Here is a 26,689-nt window from a genome sequence, read left to right as displayed (position 1 = left end):
TTGTGGCCTAGCATGTGATCTACCCTGAAAAATGGTCCATGTGCACTTGAAAAGAATGTGTATTCTGCTGCTTTTGGATGGAACGTTTTATATGTATCTAATAGTTCTATCTGGTATAATGTGTCATTTAAAGCCACTGTTTCCTTATTCATTCTCTGTCTGTATGATCTGTCCACCGATATAAGTGGTGTGTTAAAGTCCCAAACTATTATTGTGTTACTATTGATTTCTCCCTTTATGTCTCTTAATATCTGCTATGTACTTACGTGCTCCTATGATGGGTGCACATATGTTTAAAAGTGTTACATCTTCTTCTTGATTCTATTATAGATTTCTGGTTTGTAGTTACCATGACTCATATATAGCAATACATATATATATACATACACACACACACACATATGTATATATGTGATTGTTTTAAGTTGCTGATCTCTTCATTTCAAACACATTTTAACAACCCTGCATTTTTACTCCCCCCATGCCCATGACTACTGTTTTTGACATCATATTTTACATCTTTTTATTTTGTATATCTCTTTACTTATTGTGGATATAGACGATTTCACTACTTTTGTCTTTTACCCTTCCTACTAGCTTGGCATGCAGTTGATTTACTACCTTTACTGTATATTTACCTTTACTAATGACATTTTTCCTTTTGTAATTTTCACGTTTCTAGTTGTGCCTTTTTCCTTTCCACTTAAAGTCATTTTAACAATTCTTGTAGAGGTGATGGGAGACAAGATGGCGGAGTAGAAGGACTTGAGCTCACCTTCTCTTACAAAAACACCAAAAACACAACTGCCGAATAACCATGTTTTTTGTTCAAGTCGACAAAAAAAAGACTTGAACCTACCAAAAAAGATATTCTGCACCGAAAAACAAAGAAGACGCCACAACAAGACAGTAGGAGGAGCGCTTCTGTTATATAATCAAATCCCATACCTGCCAAGTGGGTGACCCACAAACTGAAAAATAATTATATCACAGAGGTTCTCCCACAGGAATTAAGAGTTCTGAGCCCCACATGAGGCTCCCCAGCCTGAGGGTCTGGAATTGGGAGTAGGAGACTTCAGAGCATTTGGCTTTGAGGGTCAGTGAGGCTTGAGTGCGGGACTCCACAGGACTGGGGGAAACAGAGACTCCACTCTTAGAGGGTGCACACAAGGTTTCATGTGCACTGGGACCCAGGGTAAAGCAGTGAGTCCACAGAAGCCTGGACCAGACCCACCTGCGGATCTTAGAGGGACTCCTGGGGAGGTGGGGGTTGGCTGTGGCCCAATACAGGGGCAACGTCACTGGTGGCGGAGGCCCCTAGGAAATACTCCTCAGTGTGAGCTCTCCTGGAGGTCACCATTTTGGCACCGAGACCTGGCCCCACCAACAGCCTGCAGACTCCAGTGCTGGGATGCCTCAGGCCAAACAACCAACAGGGTGGGAACACAGCCTGACCCATCAGCAGACAGGCTGCCTAAAGTTGTCTTGAGCCCAGAGCCACTTCTAGACATGCCACTTGACATGGCACTGTCCACCAGAAGGACAAGACCCAGCTCCACTCACCAGTGGGCAGACACGAGTCCCTCCCACAAGGAAGCCTGCACAAGCTCCTGGACCAACCTCACCCACCGGAAGGCAGACATAAAAAGCAAGAAGAACTACAATCCTGCAGCCTGCAGAACAGAGTCCACAAACCCAGAAAGGTTAGAAAAAAAATGAGATGGCAGAGAAATATGTTCCAGACGATGGAACAAGATAAAACCCCAGAAGAACAACTAATTGAAGTGGATATAGGCAATCTGCCTGAAAAATAATTCAGAACAATGATAGTAAAGATGATCCAAGATCTCGGAAAAACAATGGAGACACAGACTAAGAAGATACAAGAAATGTTAAACAAAGAGTTAGAAGATTTAAAGAACAGAGATGGGGCTTCCCTGGTGGCACAGTGGTTGAGAATCCACCTGCCGATGGAGGGGACACGGGTTTGTGCCCTGATCCGGGAAGATCCCACATGCCGCAGAGCGGCTGGGCCCATAAGCCATGGCCACTGAAGCTGTGCGTCCGGAGCCTGTGCTCCACAACGGGAGAGGCCACAACAGTGAGAGGCCCGCGTACCGCAAAAAAAAGAAAAAAAAAAGAACAGAGATGAACAATACAATAACTGAAATGAAAAATACACTAGAAGGAATCAGTAGCAGAATAAATGGTGCAAAAGAATGAAGAAGTGAGCTGGAAGACAGATTGGTGGAAATCACTGCTGCAGAACAGGACAAAGAAAAAACAAAAGAAACAAGGACAGTCTAAGAGACTTCTGGAACAACATTAAAGGCACCAACATTCACGTTATAGGGGTCCCAGAAAGAGAAGAGAGAAAGGACCTGAGAAAATATTTGAAGAGATAGTAACTGAAAATTTCCCTAACATGGGAAGGGAAACACTCAAGTCCAGGAAGCGCAAAGAGCCCCATACAGGATAAATCCAAGGAGGAACAGGCTGAGACACATATTAAACAAACTGACAAAAATTAAAGACAAAGAGAAAACATGAAGAGCAGTAAGAGAAAAGCAACAAATAACATACAAGGGAATCCCCATAAGGTTATCAGCTGATTTTTCAGCAGAAACTCTGCAGGCCAGAAGGAAGTGGTACAATGTATTTAAAATGATGAAAGGAAAAACCTACATCCAAGAATACTCTACCCAGCAAGGCTTTTGTTCGGATTTGACAGAGAAATCAAAAAGCTTTACAGACAAGCAAAAGTTAAGGGAATTCAGCATCACCAAACCAGCGTTACAACAGATGCTAAAGGAACTTCTCTAGGCAAAAAAGGAAAGTGAAAAAGGAGAAGTTACAACAGACACCGCAGAAATACAAAGCATCCTAAGAGACTACTACAAGCAACTCTATGCCAATAAAATGGACAACCTGGAAGAAATGAATAAATTCTTAGAAAGGTATAAGCTTCCAAGACTGAACCAGGAAGAAATAGAAAATATGAACAAACCAATCACAAGTAATGAAATTGACACTGTGATTTAAAACCTTCCAACAAACAAAAGTCCAGGACCAGATGGCTTCGGTGAATTCTATCAAACATTCAGAGAAGACCTAACACCCATCCTTCTCAAACTCTTCCAAAAAATCGCAGAAGAAGGAACACTCCCAAACTCATTCTATGAGGCCAACATCACCATGATACCAAAACCAGACAAAGATACTACAAAAAAAGAAAATTACAGACCAATATCACTGGTGAATATAGGTGCAAAAATCCTCAACAAAATACTAGCAAACAGAATCCAACAACACATTAAAACAATCATACACAACGATCAAGTGGGATTTATCCCAGCGATGCAAGGATTCTTCAATATACGCAAATCAATCAATGTGATACACCATATTAACAAACTGAAGAATAAAAACCATATGATCATCTCAATAGATGCAGAAAAAGCTTTTGACAAAATTCAACACTCATTTATGATAAAAACTCTCCAGAAAGTGGGCATAGAGGGAACTTACCTCAACATAATAAAGGCCATATACAACAAATCCACAACAAACATCATTCTCAATGGTGAAAAACTGAAAGCATTTCCTCGAAGATCAGGAACAAGACAAGGATGTCCACTCTCACCACTATTATTCAACATAGTTTTGGAAGTCCTAGCCATGGCAGTCAGAGAAGAAAAAGACATAAAAGGAATACAAATTGGAAAAGAAGAAGTAAAACTGTCACTGTTTGCAGATGATATGATACTATACATAGAGAATCCTAAAGATGCCACCAGAAAACTACTAGAGCTAATCAATGAATCTGGTAAAGTTGCAGGATACAAAATTAATGCACAGAAATCTCTTGCATTCCTATACACTAATGATGAAAAATCTGAAAGAGAAATTATGGAAACACTCCCATTCACCACTGCAACAAAAAGAATAAAACACCTAGGAATAAACCTACCTAGGGAGACAAAAGACTTGTATGCAGAAAACTATAAGACACTGATGAAAGAAATTAAAGATGTTACCAACAGATGGAGAGATATACCATGTCCTTGAATTGGAAGAATCAATATTGTGAAAATGACTATACTACCCAAAGCAATCTACAGATTCAGTGCAATCCCTATCAAATTACCAATGGCATTTTTTTATGGAACTAGAAAAAAATCATCTTAAAATCTGTATGGAGACACAAAAGACCCCAAATAGCCAAAGCAGTCTTGAGGGAAAAAAACGGAGCTGGAGGAATCAGACTCCCTGATTTCAGACTATACTACAAAGCTACAGTAATCAAGACAATATGGTACTGGCACAAAAACAGAAACATAGCTCAATGGAACAAGATAGAAAGCCCAGAGATAAACCCACGCACCTATGGTCAACTAATCTATGACAAAGGAGGCAAAGATATACAATGGAGAAAAGACAGTCTCTTCAGTAAGTGGTGCTGGGAAAACTGGACAGCTACATGTAAAAGAATGAAATTAGAACACTCCCTAACACCATACACAAAAATAAAATCAAAATGGATTCGAGACCTAAATGTAAGACCAGACGCTATAAAACTCTTAGAGGAAAACATAGGAAGAACACTCTTTGACATAAATCACAGCAAGATATTTTTTGATCCACCTCCTAGAGTAATGGAAATAAAAACAAAAATAAACAAATGGGACCTAATGAAACTTCAAAGCTTTTGCAAAGCAAAGGAAACCATAAACAAGACAAAAAGACAACCCTCAGAATGGGAGAAAATATTTGCAAACAAATCAATGGACAAAGGATTCATCTCCAAAATATATAAACAGCTCATGCAGCTCAATATCAAAAAAACAAACAATCCAATCCAAAAATGGGCAGAAGACCTAAATAGACATTTTTCCAAAGAAGACATACAGATGGCCAAGAAGCACATGAAAAGCTGCTCAACATGACTAATTATTAGAGAAATGCAAATCAAGCCTACAATGAGGTATCACCTCACACCAGTTAGAATGGGCATCATCAGAAAATCTACAAACAACAAATGCTGGAGAGGGTGCAGAGAAAATGGAACCCTCTTGCACTGTTGGTGGGAATGTAAATTGATACAGCCACTATGGAGAACAGTATGGAGGTTCCTTAAAAAACTAAAAATAGAATTACCATATGATCCAGCAATCCCACTACTGGGCATATACCCAGAGCAAACCATAATCCAGAAAGACACATGCACTCCAATGTTCACTGCAGCACTATTTACAATAGCCAGGTCATGGAAGCAACCTAAATGTCCATTGACAGACAAATGGATAAAGAAGTTGTGGTACATATATACAATGGAATATTACTCAGCTAGAAACAGGAATGAAACTGAGTCATTTGTTGAGACGTGGACGGATCTAGCGAGTGTCATACAGAGTTAAGTAAGTCAGAAAGAGAAAAACAAATATCGTATATTAACGCATGTATGTGGAAACCTAGAAAAGTGGTACGGATGAGCCAGTTTTCAGGGCAGAAGTTGAGACATAGATGTAGAGAACAGACATGCGGACACCAAGGGGGGAAAACCGTGGTGGGGTGGGGACGGTGGTGTGCTGAATTGGGCGATTGGGTTTGACATGTGTACACTGATGTGTATAAAATCGATGACTAATAAGAAACTGCAGTATAAAAAAACAAACAAAACAACTAAACTTTCTTTGGGTTATTTTTATGGAAATATGTTAATATAAATGTTTCAGACATTACATGAAATTTCTAAAAATCTTGTATGTTCTGGTATTATAAGTCATAATTCTAGTTATTACTTTAAAATGTATATCTCAGAAATAACTAAATTTCCTTGTCAATTGCATTATTATGAACTTTCATCAAATCTTTAACCGTGGTCATTTTTAAGTCTTCTGTCATTTACAGACAGTTCTGGGTGTACTCTGATGCTTTTGCAAATATGTTCCTATAAAAGGGTTTCATCTTCAAGGAATTCATGGAAAAGACAAGTACAGGTTTCTGGTAACTGACTATACTGCTGAACTGAATGAATAAGCATTTTCAGAACTCTAATGGAAAACTGATGAACTCATAAAGTGCTAACAAAAGATCAAGATGAAAAAAAATTAATTACATGGGACTGAGTGAACTGATGAGGATGATTATAATTTTTGTGACCTTCTGTTTGAATAAAAAAAAAAAATCCCACAAGGACTCAGAGGCAAAAAATATACAAATCAATTTTCACTGCAAAGTAAAGGAGCTATTACAGTGGAGGATAACTGGAGTGAATGTCAATATTATGACATAGTGTGAGTGTGTTTCGTGTTTGGTAATTGCAATCATTGTTGCTTTTGTTGTGGTCATCCATTTACAATGCTTGGTGTCAGTCTATCTCTTGTAAAAATAAAATACTGTGTGTGTGTGTGTGTGTGTGTGTGTGTGTGAAAAACAAAACAAAAAAACCAAAATAATAAAATATTAAAAAAAAGAAAACAAAACAGAATACTCTACCCAGCAAGGCTCTCGTTCGGATTTGACAGAGAAATCAAAAATGTTTACAGACAAGCAAAAGTTAAGGGAATTCAGCATCACCAAACCAGCTTTACAACAAATGCTAAAGGAACTTGTCTAGGCGAAAAAGAAAAGCCCAAAACTAAAAACAAGAAAATTATGAATGGGTAAAGCTCACTGGTAAAGGCAAACATACAGTAAAGTTAGGAAATCATCCACACACAAATATCAAAACCATCAACTGTGAGGAGAGTAGAAATGCAGGACATTGGAAATGTATTTGAGATTAAGAGACCAGCAACTCAAAACTATCTTGTTTATATACATATGTACTGCTATATCAAAACCTCATGGATGGTAACTGCAAACCAAAAATCCACAACAGAAACTCACATGCTTCCTGATTGCAAACTATATTATAGTAATCAAAACAGTATGGTATCGGCACAAAGACAGACACATAGATGAGTGGAATAGAACAGACAGCCCAGAAATAAACCCACACACATGATCAATTAATTTATGACAAAGGAGCCAGGACTATACAATAGGGAAAGAAGAGTCTCATTAATAAATGGTGTTGGAAAAACTGGACAGCTACACGCCAAAGAATCAAACCAGTTCATCTGTACCATTTTTCTACAGATGAACCAGTCTGCAAGGCAGAAATAAAGACAGAGATGTAGAGAACAAATGTATGGACACCAAGGGGGGAAAGCAGTGGATGGTGGTGGGATGAATTGGGAGATTGGGATTGACATATATACACTAATATGTATAAAATAGGTAACTAATAAGAACCTGCTGTATAAAAAATAAAATAAATTTCACACACAAAAAAGAAGGAAACCGAACCACTATCTCACACAATACACAAAAATCAACTCATAAAGGATTAAAGTCTTAAATATAAGACCTGAAACCTAGGGGCTTCCCTGGTGGTTCAGTGGTCAAGAATCTGACTACCAATGCAGGGGACACGGGTTCGAGCCCTGGTCCGGGAAGATCCCACATGCTGCGGAGCAACTAAGCCCGTGCGCCACAACTACTAAGCCTGCGCTCTAGAGCCCGTGGGCCACAACTACTGAAGCCCCTGCGCCTACAGCCCATGCTCCGCAACGAGAAGCCACCGCAGTGAGAAGCCCGCACACAACAACAAAGAGTAGCCCCCACTTGGCGCAACTAGAGAAAAGCCCACATGCAGCAAGGAAGACCCAAAAGCAGCCAATAAATAAATAAATAATAAATTCTTAAAAAAAAGACCTGAAACCTAAAACTCCTAAAAAAAAAATAGATGGTAAGCTCCTTGACATGGGTCTTGACATGATTTTTTGGATTTGACCAAAAGCAAAAGCAACAAAAGCAAAATAAACAAGTGGAACTACATGAAAAAATCTTCTGTACAGCAAAGTAAGCCATCAACAAAATAAAAAGGCAACCCACGAAATGGGAGAAAGTATTTGTAAATCATTTATCTGATAAATGGTTACTATCTAAAATATATTAAAAAACTCAAGCAACTCAATAGGAAAAAAAAAAGAAACAATCTAATTATAAAATGGGCAGAGGCTCTGAATGGACCTTTCCCCAAAGACATTCAAATGGCCAACAAGTACATGAAAAGTGGCTCAACATCACTATCTTCAGGGAAATGCAAACCAAAACCACAATTAGCTATCACCTCACACCTGTTAGAATGGCTATCCTCAAAAAGACAATAGATAACAAGTGTTGGTTAGGATGTAGAGAAAAGGGAACCCTTGTGCACTGTTGGTGGGGATGTAAATTTCCAATCACTATGGAAAATATGGAGGTTCCTCAAAAAATTAAAAATAGAACTACCAGGGACTTCCCGGCAGTCTAGTGATTTAAGACTTCACCTTCCAATGCAGGGGGTGCAGGTTCAATCCCTGGTCAGGGAGCTAAGATCACACAGGCCTCGTGGCCAAAAAACCAAAACATAAAACAGAAGCAATATTGTAACAATTCAATAAAGACTAAAAATGGTCCACATCAAAAAAAATTTTTAAAAAAATTCTAAAAAAACAGAACTACTGCATGATCTAGCAATTCCACTTCGTGATTCCACAAAATCACCACCTTGAAAAGATACTTGCACCGCCATGTTCACTGAAGCATTATTTACAATAGCCAAGACATGGAAACAACCTAAGTGTCAATCGATGGATGAATGTATAAATAAAACGTGATAACACACACACACACACACACACTCACACTCACACATACATACAATGGAATGTTATTCAGCCATAAAAAAGAAGGAAATCCTGCCATTTGTGACAACATGGATGGATCCTGAGGGCATGATGTCCAGAGAAATAAGTCAGACGATCAAAGACAAATACACAATGATCTCACTTTTATGTGGAATCTAAAAAACTCAACTCATAGAAACAGAGTGTCATGGTGGTTGCCAGGGGCTGGGGGCTGAAGGAAATGGGAAGATCTGGGTCAAAGGGTACAAACTTTCAGTTATAAGGGCAATGAGTACTAGGAGTGTAAAGTACAGCTTGGTGACTATAGTTAACAATACTGTATTGTATACTTCAAAGTTGCTAAGACAGTAGACCTTAAAAGTTCTCATCACAAGAAAACTTGTGGTGATGGATGTCAACTAACCTTACTATGGTGATCATTTTGCAATATATACAAATGTCAAACCATTATGTTGTACACCTAAAACTAATACAGTGTTTATCTCAATTTAAAAAAAATAGATCACCCTCCAAAACATAAGGGTGATGCTGACAAAATGGGTATTTCTTGAGTCTTCTTCAAAGAAAAAAGTGTAGCTTCAGGTAGTGGCTGTGAGCAACGTATTTTGTAAGCTGCCTGGCCAAGATACTGGTGATTTTGGGGGGGGTAGTAAGATTTTGTCAGTGTTCATCATGTTGAGTAAGTGTAAGTGAGAAGGTATCTGAGTTCCGGTCACCTGACTACTTATACGAAAATATCTCTGACACAAAGACAACAAAGTAGGCTTTGGAAGTAAAGGTAAGTCCAAATCTGTTTTAAAATGAATTTTTTCCCCCTTGTGCCAAAAGGGAAAGAAACCTTTCACCCACTCCCTTTTCTGAGAACATTTCCTTGAGCAAACTAGTAATTGTAAATCCTTTGTCTGTCCCTTTGATATAAATATACATCTTTTTAAAAGCTAAGTAAGCCTCTTGCCGGTTTAAAACCCAAGAAAATCTTTCTTAGCGTCTTTGGTGTCATCTGAAGTGTAAACATCAAGGAAGATGGAGTCCCCATCTCCTTGTCTCTGGGTGAGTCAGAGCTCGGTTCTTGGCTCTGTGTTGTAACTACGCGGTTATCATACATACTGAGAAGTCTTATTTTTCTTCTACATAACGGCTATTAGCTAACACAAATACCACCCCAACTATCTGTGAATTTAGAATGAACTACGTGTAGCAAATGGTTCTGTCAAGTCCTATTAAGGACAAATTACTGTTTATCTTGACGGCATGTACTTAATATGAAAGAGGTTATAGGTTATCTCTGGTTGGATACATAAAGGGGTGAGAATTCTGTCTTTGCAATCCCATTAGCAGATTGCCCGTGACGGGCGTAGCAACCTGGTTTAATGCTTATTCTCTAATAAAGCTATTTAGTTCTTTCCTACATTTGTAGAGAGGAATTTCTTGGTTGGCAGGAGATTTTATTTTTAATTATTTCTGTAACAGCTTTCATGACCTGAAATACCCCCTAGAACATTCAACAAGTTGTTAGAATCCTGAATGCAGCAATCAATTTTTGGACCGAAACCTCACCATGCACTTGTCCGCCAGGAGGGTGTCCTCTATGCAGACAACTGTTCTAATTTGATATACATAGCTATATCTGTATCTCCAGGATCTCTCGCATACTTTGTGTGTGTGTATATATATATATATATATATATAGACCACGGCGACTTCAAAGTACCTCCCCTCAGAACTGCGCCTCTGGCGTCCCTTCTTCCAGGCTACCTGCACGCAGAATTTCATCTATCGCCCCAGAATCCCCCTGGTAACACAAAGGCCGGGAGCAAGCTTTAACGTTGAGAGGCAATCAACACGCTTTTGAGAAACTGTTCTCAGCTGTGACGCCAGACTCAGACAACAAAGTCTGGGCAATTTTTCATCCCGGAATTTTGAACAAAGAAATGGAGGCGGGGAACCAGCTCTGAACCCTACACTCACCCAATCACGTGGAAGACCCGTCTTTTGCACCTGGGCTTCCCGACTTTGCCCTTCTCATCAGCCTCCCTCCCTGGCTGGGCTCCTTATTTACTCCCAGCACTGGAAAGCCACGAGCACCTGTGGCGTCTTCAACCCCCACTCTGGGAAAGCCACAGTCCCCGTCCCCGCCCACCTGCCAGGCACCTCGTGGCCTCACCTGCAGACCGCGAGGGGCGCAGCCGTAGCCCGGGGACGCCTCGCCGCCGGCCCCGCGTCAGCCTGTAGAAGCAGTAGCAGGCGCCGGCCGCTAGGACCAGGCCCGCCGCCACCCAGCCCACATCCCGGGCGCCGCCCATGCTGCCGCTGGGGCCACGCGCAGCGCTGGGCCTGGCGCAGGATGGTCCGAAGCCAGAGGGTGCTGCCGCCGTCCGGGTTCTAGCCGACGGAGAAAGGAAATGGGCGACTGAGCTCCGCCTCTCGGAAACCGCCCTGTCGGCCCGGACGCGTCCCGGCGGCTTCCTCGAGTCTGGGCGGGGCGCGGGTGAAGGAGAGCGGGACTCGGTGAAGAGCTGCAAGGACTGAACGCCCCAAGAGCACACACCAGGGACCGCCCCCAGGCCGGCCCGAGATTCACCTCCCTCCCGGCAGTCCTCGGCACCAGGGTGGGCGCTCGCGGCAACGCAGCGCCTAGCCCCTCCCCTCCACGCAGCGTGGTTGCCGGGGCAACGCCAAGACGCGCCAGCCCCTAGCCAGGCGCGGCTCCTGCTGCGCGGGGCGTGAAGCGCAGGCTGGAAGCGCAGAGTTTCAGCAGGGCCTCCGGTCATGGCCTCGCTGCGCCTTGCCAGACCCAGGCTGAGGAACTACTTCAAGGAGAAATACATTCCTCAGGTCTGCGAGGTACTGCAGCCAAGTGCGCCGGAGTTAGAAGAGAAAGGAATTGGAAGAGATTTCCCAGAGGAGGGACTGGGGTTTGGTGGAGAGAGGGAGTGGAGGTTCAGAGGAGCGAAAAGGAAAGGATGAAGTCACATTTGGGCAGGTCGGCGGTCTGGGCTGAACATACCGATCAGAGTTGAAGACAGAGGGGTGACAGTGGCTGAAAGGGGGGAATGGGTGACATCTCCCAGAGAGAAGGAACAAAGGGCCTCGGGACAGAAACCCCAAACTCCAACTTTTAAGTTTTGGACAAGAGGAGCCTGAAGACTAGAGGAGTGAGAATGAAGTGCTGTGGAGACAGAGAAGGAAAAGCAGGAGAGTGTGGCTTTATGAAGAGAGTGGGCAATAGTGTCACCTAAGATAAGGACCTGAAAAGGTGTAGTGGATTTGACCCAAGGTGAGTTTGGGTTTTCAGTAGAGCGATGAAGGCAGAAAATAGATTTAAGTTGGCTGAGGAGTGGAAGCTGAGACCTTTAGATGGAAGGTAGTTAGCCCTTTGTGAAGGGAAGGACCGCACAACCAGGACTTAAACACGGGAGGAAGGACTGTCCTCACCCACCCGCCTTGTAACAGGAGGGAAGGAGGACAAGAGGTGGATAGGTTTTGTAGGTTTGGGGATAGGAAGTCAAGAACGTTCTCTTCTGGTGACTTCCATTTTCTCTGCTAATATTAGGTGAAATATTTGCCAAGAATGGTATGTTTGGGTGGGGATGGAGGGTGCAGAAGAGGTTTTGAGTAGTTAAGTTATGCAGAGAAGGAGGGAGAGTTAGAAGTCTAGGGAAGGAAAGAGAAGGAGAGCCAGGCAGTGTTGAGAGCCCAGCTTGGGGTAGTAACTCTCCTACGCAGGTGGGAGGGCAATTCAGTATAGCTCCTCCTTTTTGGATGGTAATTTAGAAATATGTATTAAAATGTTAAATATGAATACCCTTTGACCAAGCATTTCCACTTCTGAGGATCCACTTTAGAGACATATTTGCACATGTAACCAGAAGGATGTACAAATATTTTCATTATAACATTGTTCATAGTGAAAATGGTTATTACCTAAGTGTAAGTAAGGGAATGGGATATTATGTAGAATAAAATATACCTGTACCTTTTGAGAAGAAGGGCTCTCCGTGACATATTAAATTTTAAAAAGAAAAGAAAAAAATGCAAATTGCTTAACAAAGTGTGTACTACAATCTAGCTACCTATTGATTTCATATATGTATGTATATGTGTATATATGTGTGTTTATATGTATATATATGTACATGCATATATATATCTATATTTAAGACAATAATACATGCATAGAACATATGGCAAACTTAATAACAATGTTTTGGGGAATGGTTTTAGGAGAGAACTCTCATCTTTTACTCCATATACATCTGTATTGTTTTAATTTTTTTATGATGAGTTTCATTCATGTTTTACCTCTGTACAATTATATTTGAAAATGTGTAGAGAGCATGGTACTCATCTTCCCAGTTATATGATTTTCTCAAGCAGCACTCAGTAAATCAGATGCAGGTACACAAATAAGAGTTGACTTCATCCAGGATAGGAGTTTGCCAGACATATATAATGGAAGGGCAATGGTGAGGGAGCTAAGCTTTTGAGAGTGCCTGAAGTGATGGGCAAGGACTCTAAGGACTGGGTGGGAAATGAGAACAAGACATAATACTGATATGTGGGTAGAAAGTAGAAGTTTGTAAGAGGGGAATGAAGAGGGGTAGAGGGAGTAATTGAGTGAGGGAGCTGGAAAATAGGAGATGGGGGTCAGAAAGTGGAATGTTGGTATAGTTCTCTCTCAGTATCTTCATTTTTTTGTTTTATTAGAACTTTTTCTTGGTCAGATATATTGACACATGACTTCAGAGCTTCCCTGGTGGCGCAGTGGTTGAGAATCTGCCTGCCAATGCAGGGAACACGGGTTCGAGCCCTGGTCTGGGAAGATCCCACATGCTGTGGAGCACCTGGGCCCGTGAGCCACAACTACTGAGCCTGCACGTCTGGAGCCTGTGCTCCGCAACAAGAGAGGCCGCGATAGTGAGAGGCCCGCGCACCGCGATGAAGAGTGGCCCCCGCTTGCCACAACTAGAGAAAGCCCTTGCACAGAAACGAAGACCCAACACAGCCATAAATAAATAAAAATAACACATGACTTCACAGTGCAAAATTCCAAACTTATAAAAAGGAAATGGACTTAGTTTCCAAGGGGAGAACCTGAAAAATCTGTGGATCATCAATTTTCCCTCTTTGAAACCATTTTTGTACTATCATATCAATACAAGTAGGCCTGGAGGGGTGAAACTATCCTGGGGAGAAAGAGCCTCCTCAAAGGACCTAATACAGTTGTCCCTCAGTATCCTCAGGGTTGGTTCCAGGACCCGCCATGGATACTAAAATCTGTGCATGCTCAAGGACCTTGTATAAAATGCCATAGTATTTGCATACATACATCCCACTGTATAAATCACCTCTAAATAAATCATCTCTAGATCACTTATAGTACCTAATCCAATGTAAATGCTATGTAAATAGTTGCCTGCACACAGTGAACTCTTTTGCTTTTTGAAACAATGGAATTTTTCCCCAAACATTTTGGATCCACATTTGGTTGAATCCATGAATGAAGAACCTGCAGATACAGAGGGCTATTTAAGATTCAGGATAAAGCCATTCTGAGTGATGACTCAGTCCAAGTTGGCCATGGCGCAGGTAGCACAACTGGACTCAAGTTGAGGGTCAGGGAACATCAGGGAAGTAGTAACCTCTCCTTGCCTTGCTCTCCACTTGCCATAACACTACATGGCTGCAAGAGGCATCCCTGGTTCCTCCTCTGGATGAGAGCACCTCTTCCTCACCAGCCTACCATACTGTTTTGCCCCTAGAGAAAAGAGGCCCTTAGAAGTGCTCCCCATTGCCTAAGACGATATTCTTCTGAGGAGTCCTTCACTCACCTCTGCTACCACGTTACCAGCAGGTGCAAGAGAGCCTCACACACCCACCTTAACCTGATTACCTGCTTCCCCTAAGAGACTATCAGGGTGAATCCCATTGTGTCTCATATCCCTGTACATCTATTCGCCTGACCCAATTTTCCATGCCTAGCACTCTTCTAAAACCCATCTTCTGCAAGTTTTGGAATCCATCATCTTTCATCACAGTTTTCTATGTATATTTAACCTCTTCTGAACTCCACCTACCTGTCCTGAATAAAACCTGGCTGTCTACTTAGGATATCATTTCCCTGCCAACTTTTGAATAGAGGCTGATTTTTTTTTTCAATCCTGCTTGATTCACTGGGCTTACTGAATCTGTTGATTGATATTTTTCATCTGTTTTAGAAAATTCTTGGTCATTTTCAAATTCTGCTTCTACCTAATTCTCTCTTCTCCCTCTGGGACTCCGATCATAAATATGTTAGCTTTTTTTTTTTTTTTTTTAACTTAGTCCTACATGCCTATGCCTCTTTGGCTCTCTTCTGTTTTTTCCCCATTCTCTTTTCTGTGCTTAAGTTTGGATATTTTTCATTGATTGTCTTCACGTTTACAGATTCTGTTTTATGCTGAGTCTCGTCTACTGTTAAATACATCAAATGAATCAAATGAGTTCTTAATTTCAGATGGTATATTTTTCAGTTCTAGAATGTCCATTTGATTTTTTTATACATTCCAATTAATATTCTGCATCTTTTCATCCATTTTGTCTATCATTTCCTGTTTTCTTTAACATGTTATTATTAATTTAAAACCATTGTCTGTTAATATGAATAACTTTGAATTAAATTATTAGAATTTAGTTATTAGAATAGAATAAATGTTCTTTACTCAACTTACTGGTGTGATTTCTGTCTCCTGGCTGGACGCTGACTGATACAGAAGGCTTAAGTGGAATGGTACACAGGGGACTTTCTGGGGAGTTGGAAAATGACTGAGGTGTAGGTGTATCCATTGTCAGAATTATACAGCTAGGATTTGTGTTGAATTCATGTAAACTTTACCTAAAAAAATTATAATTGAGAACAGGTGGAAAAATGGGTGACTATATAGATAATACAAAGATCACAGAATGGTGATAATTGTTGAAACTGGGTGATGGGCACATAGGGGTTCATTATACTATTGTTTACTTTATATACGTTTGAAGTTTTCCATAATAAAAAGTTAAAATAAATGATAGTCATGGCTGCTCATAATGTATGTAGCTAGGGATGGATGAAATGACAGGCTTGATTTGGCTGTGCAGTCATTTTCTGTTAGCTTGCTGTATCAATTATTCATTTATGTGTAACACAACTGCAAAACTTCATGGCCTAAAACAACATGACTCATTTAGTCTGCTCAAAAGTCTGAAATTCTTGCAAGGTTTTTTAGGGAGAGCTTGTCTCTGCTCCATGTGGTACCATCCAGGGTGGATCAGCAGAGGGTTAAAGATCCACTTTTAAGATGGTTCACTCACATGCCTCGCAAGTTGGTGTCAGATGTTGGCTGGGAGTTCAGTTAGGTCTGTGAACCAGGAGGCTTGGTTCCTCCATATGGGCCTCTCCATGGGCTGCTTGGACTTCCTCACAGTATGGTGGCTGAGTTCTAAGTGCAGGTGTCCCCAGAGAGAACTAGGTAGAAGTTATATCACCATTTATGACCTAGGCTTGGAAGCCAACATAACATTATTTTCACCTAGATTCAAGAGGAGGGGAACATATACCCCACTTCTTGATGGGAAGTGTATCAAAGTCACATTGCAAAAAGAGCTCATGGGATGGGATATATTGTTATGGCCATTTAAGGAAATACAATCAGCTATATACCTGGCTTGTTCATTCAAGGGGAATCTGGGATCAAGTTGGATCTCAAAGTATTATCTGAACGAACAAGATGTGGATTACAACACTATCACCCAGTAAGTGGGTCTCAATTCTTCTATAAATATCCCTTCTTTCTTTTCTATGTTCCCCAGGAGCAGATGTATACTGGACATTAACAAGTTGCCTACACAACATCTACTTCCCTCTTCCTAATATTTCTTACACTCTTATTCCATAAACTACCTCTTCCCCATATAGCCCATATGCTTCAGGGAAACTGACTATCCCTATCTCTGGGGTTGGACCCTAATTGGCTTATGACAACCAGCGCATTCAAGTTCCCTGGCCACAATGTTTGTGACTATGACGGGTGGTGGTGAGGATTGTGGGAGAGGGCAAGATGTGACCTAAACCAGTTTAGATCAGGTTGCTTGGTTGGAATGCTGGGACAGAGATATAGCATCTCTGGATGTTTGTGGGGAAGCATGTAGCCCTGGGAGCCATTGCCAATTCTCCTGTGTCCACAAGGAAAGATGGTTTTAGGGTGAGCAGATTCTGAGGAAGGTAGAGTCAGGAAATGGAAAGAAATCAGGCCTCTAGTGACATCAGTTAGTCACTGGGTTAAATTCATCCAAAGCATGATCTACCTTTAGAATTTCTAGTGTAGGAGCCAATAAACTCCATGTTTAGTTGAGGTTTATTACTTGAACCCTAAAGTGTGTGAAGCAATACAAGGGGATTATCTATTATTACGAGATTGCCTAGGTTTGATTCTTGGCTTTGCCAATTACTAATTGTGTGACTTTGAGCAAGTTTCTAAATCTCTCTGCCTCAGTTTTCTGTGTAGTGAGATTCCAGTTGGATGAGAGACAAGCCTTTATAGTTTCTGGAGTGGGAGAAAGCAATTGTGAATGGGAAGAACGGGAAAAGAAAATCACAAAGTATGTGCTGAGGCAAATCAGGTTCTGGAAAGAATACATGGGAAAGGTGAGGATCTGGAAATGGAGTCCTTTATACTATTCACCCTCACATATCCCTTGGAAAGCCTTTGTGGGCTTCTAGAGGTTTGCACACCAGCCTAAAATCTGCTGGATTTTATGTTCAATTCAAGTTAGGTTTTTTTTTTTTAACAACAGATTAGGCTCTGGACACCAGCCAGCCTTTTTTTCTTGGAGGGGATGGCAAGAGTGGTCAGCTAAGAAGGTTACATTTGACCATTTCATCAGCAAGCATTTGCCGGGCATCTACCATGTGCTAGTAGAAAACAGATTCAACCATTTGCAGCTATGGCTCTGAAGCTGTCTCTAGCTCAAACTTTCTCCTGAGTGCTCTGTGCATTATCCCTTTGGGTGTCCTACAGACACATTAAAGAAGTGAAAAGAAATAGGCGAAGTTAATTTTAACAAGAGATTTTCTACCAACCAATCTATCCAGGCTATAATCATTTCAACATGGACTCAATATAAAATTATATTAAGTCTTCAGAATTGAGTGTGTATTTTACACTTGCAGCACATCTCACTTTGGACTAGCCACATCTGAAGTGCTCAATAGCCACATGAAACTGGTATCTGCCATATTAGTGCAGGTCTGGAATGCATTAACATATTTAATAAGCCAGAGAAAATTACCTTTGACCCAGATATGATCATTGTGTCTTTGAGAAGGTTGTTGTTTTCACAGGCACCAAGCTTCTGGAACTTCAGGAAGAGTCTGAGTGGCACAGGGAGGGTGGAGTGGCTGTCTAGTCAGGTTGGTCACCTGCAATCAGTGTCACACATGGGACAGTTGTTCTCACATGCACCGAAATAAATTGATACCTATTTTCAAATCTTCAGGAATCACAGTGATTAGTTTCATATTGTGAAAAATGAACAAAGTGATATGAACATGCTATAGACTGAACGTTTATGTCTCCCCAAAATTCATATGTTAAAACCCAATCTCCAATGTGATGGTATTAGGAGGTGGGGCCTTTGGGGGGTGATTAGGTCATGAGGGTGGAGCCCTCATGGACGGGGTTAGAATACTTACGATGAAGACTCCAGAGAGCTCCATTGCTCCTTTCATCATGTAAAGGCACTGTCAGAAGATGGCCATCTATGAACCAGGAAGTGGTGCTCACCAGACACAGAATCTTCCTGCACTTTGATCTTGGACTTCCCAGTCTCTAGAACTGTGAGAAATAAGTTTCTGTTGTTTATTAGTCCCCCAGTCTATGGTGTTCTGTAATAGGAGTCCAAATGGACTAAGACAGAGAGTAAGTCATGGACTAACTGCTGCCATGGCTTGTCTCAAACCACAAAACCTTTTAAATCCTTAGCTGAGAAAGACTCCAGGGGAGACTTCGGGAGACATGAGTAGAGATTCAACAGGCGGCCCTGCTATCTTTCTGAATTCTACCATCCCTTTGAGATTCTCTCTTTGGTTACTGTTATATCTTGCATCCTTATCTAAATAAAGCCTGTCCCCAAAAATGACATATCGAATGTATAGAAAATCATAGATGGCTAGTATCTTGGTTGGCTTGGACTGCTATAATAAAATACCATAGACTGGGTGGCTTAAATAACAAAAATTTATTTTCTCAGTTCTGGAGGCTGCAAGTCTAAGATCAGGGTGCCAGCATGGCTGAGCTCTGTTGATGGCTCCCTTCCTAGCTTGCAGATGGCTGCCTTCTCACTGTGTCCTCACTTGGCAGAGAAAGAAAGAGAGCAAGCTGTTTGGTGTCTCTTTATATGAGGGTGCTAATCCCATTGTGAGGATCCTACCCTCATGACCTCATCTAAACCTAATTATCTCCCAAAGGCCCCATCTCCAAATACCATCACATTGGGGAATAGAGTTTCAAAATATGAATTTTTTAAAAATAAATTTATTTAGTTATTTCTGGCTGCATTTGGTCTTCGTTGCTGCATGCAGACTTTCTGTAGTTGCAGCGAACGGGGGCTACTCTTTATTGCAGTGGCTTCTCTTGTTGTGGAGCATGGGCTCTAGGAGTGCCGCCTTCAGTAGTTGTGGCTCATGGGCTAAGTAGTTGTGGCTCACGGGCTCTAGAGCACAGGCTCAGTAGTAGTGGCGCACGGGCTCAGTTGCTCCATGGCATGTGGGATCTTCCCAGACCACGGCTTGAACCTGTGTCCCCTGCACTGGCAGGTGGATTCTTAACCACAGAGCCACGAGGGAAGCCCCTCAATATATGAATTTTGCAGGGACACGGTTCAGTCTATAGCAGCTAGTAAATGTAAGAAAACTAATTTAACTGCACTGAAAAAATGAAATGTAGATGAAAATGAATTATTTTCATCAAATCAACAAATATAAAAATGTTTTAATTCTCAGTGTTGGCAAGGTGAATGGGACACTCCCATTGGCTATCAATGAAAGTATAAACTGATAATATCTTTTTAGAAAAGCAATTTTGAGAAATGTATGAAGATCTTCAAAATACACATTTTGATTCTATTTCTAAGGAAATAGAGGTGAAGATATGTACATTTCATCATTAGTAGTGATAATATGTATATCATATAATTTTTAATAAAGGGAAAAAGTTAAAAACACCTAAATGTCCAGCCATTTATAAATTGTAAACATTTATGGTATAATTTTATGCAATAGGTTATCAACCAACCTCAATACATGATGTTTTGAAGAATTTTTGGTGGCATGGAAAAATGTTCGCAATGTAATAACTAGCCAGGAATAAAAAAAAGGTATATGTAGGTACTTCCCTGGTGGCACAGTGGTTAAGAATCCTCCTGCCAAAGCAGGGGACACGGGTTCGAACCCTCGTCCAGGAAGATCCTACATGCCGCGGAGCAACTAAGCCCGTGCGCCACAACTACTGAGCCTGCGCTCTAGAGCCCACGAGCCACAACTACTGAGCCCGCATGCCGCAGCTACTGAAGCTGGCGTGCCTAGAGCCCATGCTCTACAACAAAGAGAAGCCACTGCAATGAGAAGCCCATGCACTGCGATGAAGAGTAGCCCCCGCTCACCACAACTAGAGAAAGCCCGCACGCAGCAGTGAGGACCCAACGCAGCCAAAAATAAAATAAATAAATTTATTTAAAAAAAAACTGTAGTATGATCCTAATTTTAATTTTGTAAAAATATATGTATTGAGGAAAGACTGAAATTAAAATTTTTATTAGAGGCTATTTCTGGTTGTCAGGATGATGGTTGCTTTTTATTTTCTTTGTATTTTTTTCAACTTTCCAAATTACATAGAACATATATATTTTTATAATCAGAAAAAGTTCATATATTTAAACAAAATAATGAAAACAGGCTTATGTGTAGGGAAAAGTGCCTCCTTTTTTGCTTTCCCATACTATCATCAAGTGAAATTTATTGATGGAGAATTAGAAAAAAAACATACAAAGAAAGCATAGGAAGCATAAAAACACTCATTGCTGGCAAGTGCCGGTTTCTCAGTCTAGGAAACCAGCTGGCTGGCCAGTTTGCAGGCCTGTGTCTGGTCTCCCTGGGACGAGAGCCCTTTTCCTCTGGCTGCTGTGCCAGCTGAGGTCTCCTGGACACCCTCTTTCCTAGATGGGTCAGCCTCTTTTCCTGCTTACGATGGCACTTCCATAAAATCTTCTCACTCTGCTTTCACGTAGGCCTGTGTGTGACTAATTGCATACTGATAGATTTCCAAAGTTTTTTTTTCTTTTTTAGCAGAATCCCAGGGTTCTAAGGATGCCTATGGGGGATGCTCTAGAGGTTAAGAAAGGATCTAGATTATATTTGGGGATTCCCATGAGTTTGGGGTTTTTTTAAGATTTTTTTTTTCTGATTTAAAAAACAAAATTTGAAACCACTGTGATCAGTCACAGGAAATAATCTCTTCCTTCATGGTTCATGTCCTCCATGTTGCAGCAAGTGAGTAGACCTCATAGACCATCAGCACCTAGCACAGTGTCATGCAACCTAGGTGTATTATTTATACAACAGATATAAACATAGAGACAGTTTTTTAGACCTTGGAGTCAAGTATTGTTTTAAACTTTAATTTTAGATTTGAAAAAAAAAGTGAACTAAATGATCAAAGATTTGGGCAATAAATTATTTACTTTCTATATATTCTAAGATTTGGCAAAAGTATATTTCAGAAATTCAAAGTTTTTTAAAAAAACTATCTACATGTAGACACTGAGAGCCTGCGCCTCGATACAGTTGTGGGGAAACTGAATATTGCCTTCTAATTCTTCACTCTCACTATATTCATTGTTTCACTCTCTGAGAACTCTGAAATACTCATCCCACCACCGTTGGAATCTCCTTCCTTGGAGATATTCCTTCCAAAAGACATCTATATTTTAAAAGCTATCACTAAGCTAGGAGTCCATACAATGAAGCCCTATTGGTAGAATATCAAACAGTAAGTTATCAGAAGTATTTAGAAATCTGTTTCTCTTTCAATTTTCTACATACTAGGCAGAAGTCAGCACACTGTCTACAAACAAGGCCTGCCCCATAGGGACCAAAGATGGGCAAGATCTTAAGGGTATAATGTCTACAAAACTCTTTAGCCCCTACATATAAAGATTGCATCTGCGAGTGTGAGAAAGTGTTAGCTCAGGTTTTGGTTTAACAACTAGGAAAGATTAAAGGAGTTTGCAAAACTAGATCTGCCCAGCAGAGGGCATGTTTAAGTTACAAACCATGATCTTTATGCAAAGTTTTCTATTTTTAGAAATTAATAAATAAATACATGTTTTTAAAAATTCTTATGCAGTTTTTATGCTTTGTGTTTCTTTCATGATTAAGTTTCCAATCTGTATTTTAAAAAAACGTATTTATTTCTAAATCACATAGACTCTACTATCAGAAGTATTTTTAGAGACTAATAGCTGCAAATACTTGCCAGAAATGCAAGAATCAGGAATTACTAAATATATGAGCAAGAGACCACAAGCTTATGTAGATGAGAAGGAACTGGTCACACTAACTCATTTTGCTGGACCCTGGGACTAGAAGGTTGTGGCTTCCCCTGAGAGCAGTTATGTTTGCTGTGTTCCCTTAGCCCAGCTAGCCAGTTTATAGATGCAGTTCCAGAGGAAAACCCATGGTACACTTAAACAACCCAAAGGCATATGACAACCCAAAGGCTTATTATTTCTTCAGTAACAATTCACCTACTCATCTAGGGATTACATGGCTGGTGACCACCTCCCTGTTGGGCCAGGCACAATCCCACAGGTATTAGGATCCTGCTTTTACTGTCTTGCTCTCACTTCATAGAGACCTCGTCTCCTCTCCTGTCCAGTCTGCCTTAAAACCCCTCAAGTTCTGGCCTTGGGGGCATCTTCCTGTCCCTGGGGTCCCTCCTTAATGGCTAAATCCAGTTGATCCCTTTCGATAATCTTCAATATGTTTTAGTTATAGAGTTTCTAAAATAAAAATTTGGCACCCTCTATTTAAATGTTGACAAGACACAGAACCCCCTTTATTTACAAATTTTTAACTTACTAACCTCCATAGAAAAACATTAAGACACTCCTAGAACTACAGTATGCCAACACCGTCTCTACTACAGATGGGGATGGTGAGCATTTCTGAGATGGCACTTTGGACTTGTTTTGGGGGTTGGAGGGTAGGGAGGTTGAAGGGACTTTGGACAATGTTTAGAAACTTAAGTCTCTTCCTAAGTAAAGGGGTTTCTGTAACTATATGGTGCTGACATTGCAATTTTAAAAGCAATCTCATCTGGGAAAAAAACAAGGTGTAAACTATATGATTACCGTCTACTTGAAAGAAGAATGTGTTTGGGGGTTGGCATATGAATAAAATATTTTGGAAGAGATAACGTGAAAAAAAACCTCTCAAGTTCTGGAGAAAGATACACGTGCACACAATTTTGTTTGAGTGCATGGTATGGGCCAGGGGGGAGTCCGAGGTTTGTAGTTTAAAAACATGCTGGCTCTGTGAATCACTTGGCCCTTCTCTGCCTCATCTGTGAAATCCAGAAGCAAGAATATACCCTCTAAAAGTCGAGGTCAACCCTAGAGGGATCTTGGAAACACACTGAGCTGCGACTCTCTGCTGTATGGCCATCTGTGACCTTGGCCATGTGATTGATCTTGCAGGGGTTTGATCATGAATGACCTATTGTGTCTAGAGGAGGATCCAGTCCTGGGTCCCGGTATGGAATTCTGACGTCGTCACAGAGTGACTCTGCCTGCTTCTCTTTTACATTTATCCTCCATTCCAGTCAAACTGGTTTGTGCCCCTGAGGTTTTGTTCTTGCCAAGAGGAAGACCCTTGCCCTCTCCTTACCAGTTGAAAGTTTCTCCAACTGCTGAGGACCCCACAAGCATTTGGTAATCACTTTTATCTCTGCCCTCATGAAGCAATTATCTTCTATATTGCTATTTAGGCCCTTAGCATTTTTCCTATGTTTATCTGAGTATCTAAAAAGATAAACAAGACTTGCTCTCTCAAGTGTCTTATATCTACCCATAGTTCTAATATACAGTTCCTACCTTGCTATTTATATTTAAACTATTGTTCTATCAACTTCTCTCTCCTAACCATTTCTCTCTCCTAACCAAGACCAAATGCATTGGTCTTAATCTCTTCCAATAGACTTGGTATAAAGTCTCTCTTTCTCTGTCATTACACTGGCCTTTGAATGGTACAAGGGAATATTTAAAAATTTATTTTCTCTTTGTCCAAGTCTTTTCCTGTAATGGAAGTGATAATTAGCAGTGGAATGGTTTAAAAAATGATGATGGCTTGCTATCATTATTATCTATTGAGTACTTATTTTGTGCTAGGAAACAATTCCAAGTACTTTACATATATTAATTCATTTAATTATCATGATAGCCCTATGATATATATACCTTTATTATCCCGTGTATGGTTAAGGAAACAGAAGCACAAGAGAAGTAGCTTGTTAGAGGTTACATACCAGAAAATTACAGATCCAGGAGTTAAACCCAGAGGACTCCATTCACTGCATTATCTTGCTTCTTGTAAGATGGGTAGTACTGAAAAGGAGTAGAAACAACCGTCTTGGATAAACCCTTCTTTGTCCTCAGTACCCAGACATTTTTCAGAATATTTGAGAAATATTCTGGACTGAGATTAGGGAGGCAGAGGCAAAGAAAGTGGAGGATTGCACAATTGTTTTATGAATTTACAAGACTGAGAAAGCCAAGTAAGTCATGGTCTTTTTTTTGTCCTTGACCATGTAAGTTTTTACTAAGAAGGCTAGCAATAATAAAGCCCTACTCATCGTTTTTTGAGAGTCAAACATTCATTTTGCAGGCATCTTTGCATATTTTGTCTCTCCTTATAAAGACCAAGCTAATGGTTTTATAGCAGAAAAAAAAATCTATTGATTCACTAACTATGCTTTCATATTTGCATGGAGCTATGCACTGTTCACACATTAAGATGTGAAACCCCAGGATATTTTATTTTGCCCAGTAGGAAACTATGAACAGTGAGATTTGTTATGCAAAAAGTGAACATTTGAACAATGCTAGTTCCATATGACTTTATTAGCACTCCATAGACTTATCCTTTCAACTTGATTTGATTTCTGCGGGATAACTTTTCAGGAAAAGTAGTTTTCTGATCTGTGGAGCTTGGAAATATAAAGAAATAAGCAACTTCTCATATTCATTTATCAGATCCCAATTTTCTCAATAATTTACTTTAAAGCTGAATTCCAGTAAGGCTTCAGTGTGATAGGAATCAACTGGGGAGACAATCAAAATGCAGGTTCCTAGACCTCATCCTCTGAGACCAATTCATTCCCCAGGTTATTCTGCTGCAGATGTCCTCTGGGTACCAGACTAGGATCAAGGGGAGAATGTGGAGTAGGGAGTAGAGAAACTCAGTACTATAGTGATTGAGGCACAGAAGGGCTAGAAAGCAGATGGGCTTTTCATCAGGGCTATTTAGGGAGCTGTCTGAAGTCTAGACTCCAGGGAATAGACAACTTCAGCCCTTAGGTAATAGAAGACTATTCAAATCCAGCTTGACAACTTTGGTGAGAACACTGATCTCCCGTATCACTATATTCTTTAGGTCTGGGGGAGAAGGAAATTAGTCTGCAGATGGCTGAGTGCTCACTGTAAGCAGCTGGGGTGGGGCTACATCGGAGGCAGAGCTGGGAAGCGAGAGACATCGAGGTCTTACCCTTTGGCCATAGCCCTAGGGGCTAGGTTCCCAGCCCGCAGGTTGCACACTAAGGTGGGGGGGAGGGGGGGGGACATGGAGCTACTGCAAATGGGAAAATGTGTTGTGCAGGTTCAGTCAGGAGAATTATGCTCTTATGTGGAGGAACACTATGAGAACTGCTGAGAGTCTAAAACCCAGGACCCCCAGGCCTGGATCTGTTGACACTTGGCTCATGGAGGTAAGTGGGAAGAACTCTGCATGACTCAGAGGTGGAATTATTTTGTTCATGAGACAGAGGAGTAGGAAAAAGCCAGCAAGAGGAGGCCCTATGTGGAGGAAGGGCCAAAGAGAGAGCCTCACCCGCTATACACACATACACATCCCCACACCTGTACCAGGAGACCCACCAGTGAACCAAAGAGAAATGTCTAAGCACTCCAGGTGGTTGCTGTGGGATGTGTGCTGTAACTCTTTTTCTCTGTCTCAAATGGAGAGGTATTCAATATATGACTCACCAATACTTTTTTTTCTTGCGGTACGCAGGCCTCTCCTGTTACGGAGCACAGGCTCCGGACGCGCAGGCTCAGCGGCCATGGCTCACGGACCCAGCCGCTCCGCGGCATGTGGGATCTTCCCGGACCGGGGCACAAACCCGCAACCCCTGCATCGGCAGGCGGACTCTCAACCACTGCGCCACCTGGGAAGCCCCACCAATACATTTTTAAAATTTACTTTATTTTATTTACTTATTTTTGGCTGCATTGGGTCTTCGTTGCTGTGTGCGGAACATATATATATATATACACACGCACATATATATACATATATATACATATATATGTATATATATATATGGAGCGTTCTTTCCCTCCACCCATTAAAATCACTGATTCAATTTCCATTATATATATATAATGGAAAATAACTCAGCCATAAGAAAAGAATGAAATAATGCCATTTGCAGCAACATGATGGACCTAGAGATTATCTTACTAAGTGAAGTAAGCCAGAAAGAGAAAGACAAATACCATATGATATCACTTATATGTGGAATCTAAAATATGATACAAATGAACTTATTTACAAAACAGAAACAGACACAGAAAACAAACTTATGGTTACCAAAGGGAAA

General features: G+C 40.9%; 2 protein-coding genes across 2 annotated transcripts in view; one reads left to right on the top strand and one right to left on the bottom strand.

Moving 5' to 3' along the window:
* ARMC10 (armadillo repeat containing 10) overlaps window positions 1–11,352 on the bottom strand; it is a 29,496-nt gene extending 18,144 nt beyond the window's left edge. The window contains exon 1 of the mRNA XM_030834323.2: window positions 10,903–11,352. Within this exon, the coding sequence (XP_030690183.2) occupies window positions 10,903–11,041 (139 nt within the window). The 5' untranslated portion in view covers window positions 11,042–11,352. The remainder of the gene's footprint in view (window positions 1–10,902) is intronic.
* A 155-nt stretch (window positions 11,353–11,507) lies between these two features.
* The window catches only part of FBXL13 (F-box and leucine rich repeat protein 13), a 185,484-nt gene continuing 170,302 nt past the window's right edge, over window positions 11,508–26,689 (top strand). Inside the window, 1 exon segment of the mRNA XM_030834313.2 lies at window positions 11,508–11,582. Within this exon segment, the coding sequence (XP_030690173.2) occupies window positions 11,508–11,582 (75 nt within the window).

The sequence above is a fragment of the Globicephala melas genome, chromosome 9, assembly GCF_963455315.2.
Source record: "Globicephala melas chromosome 9, mGloMel1.2, whole genome shotgun sequence".
NCBI lineage: Eukaryota > Metazoa > Chordata > Mammalia > Artiodactyla > Delphinidae > Globicephala > Globicephala melas.
The sequence above is the reverse complement of the archived record's forward strand: the minus strand, read 5'-3'. Positions and strand labels throughout refer to the sequence as shown.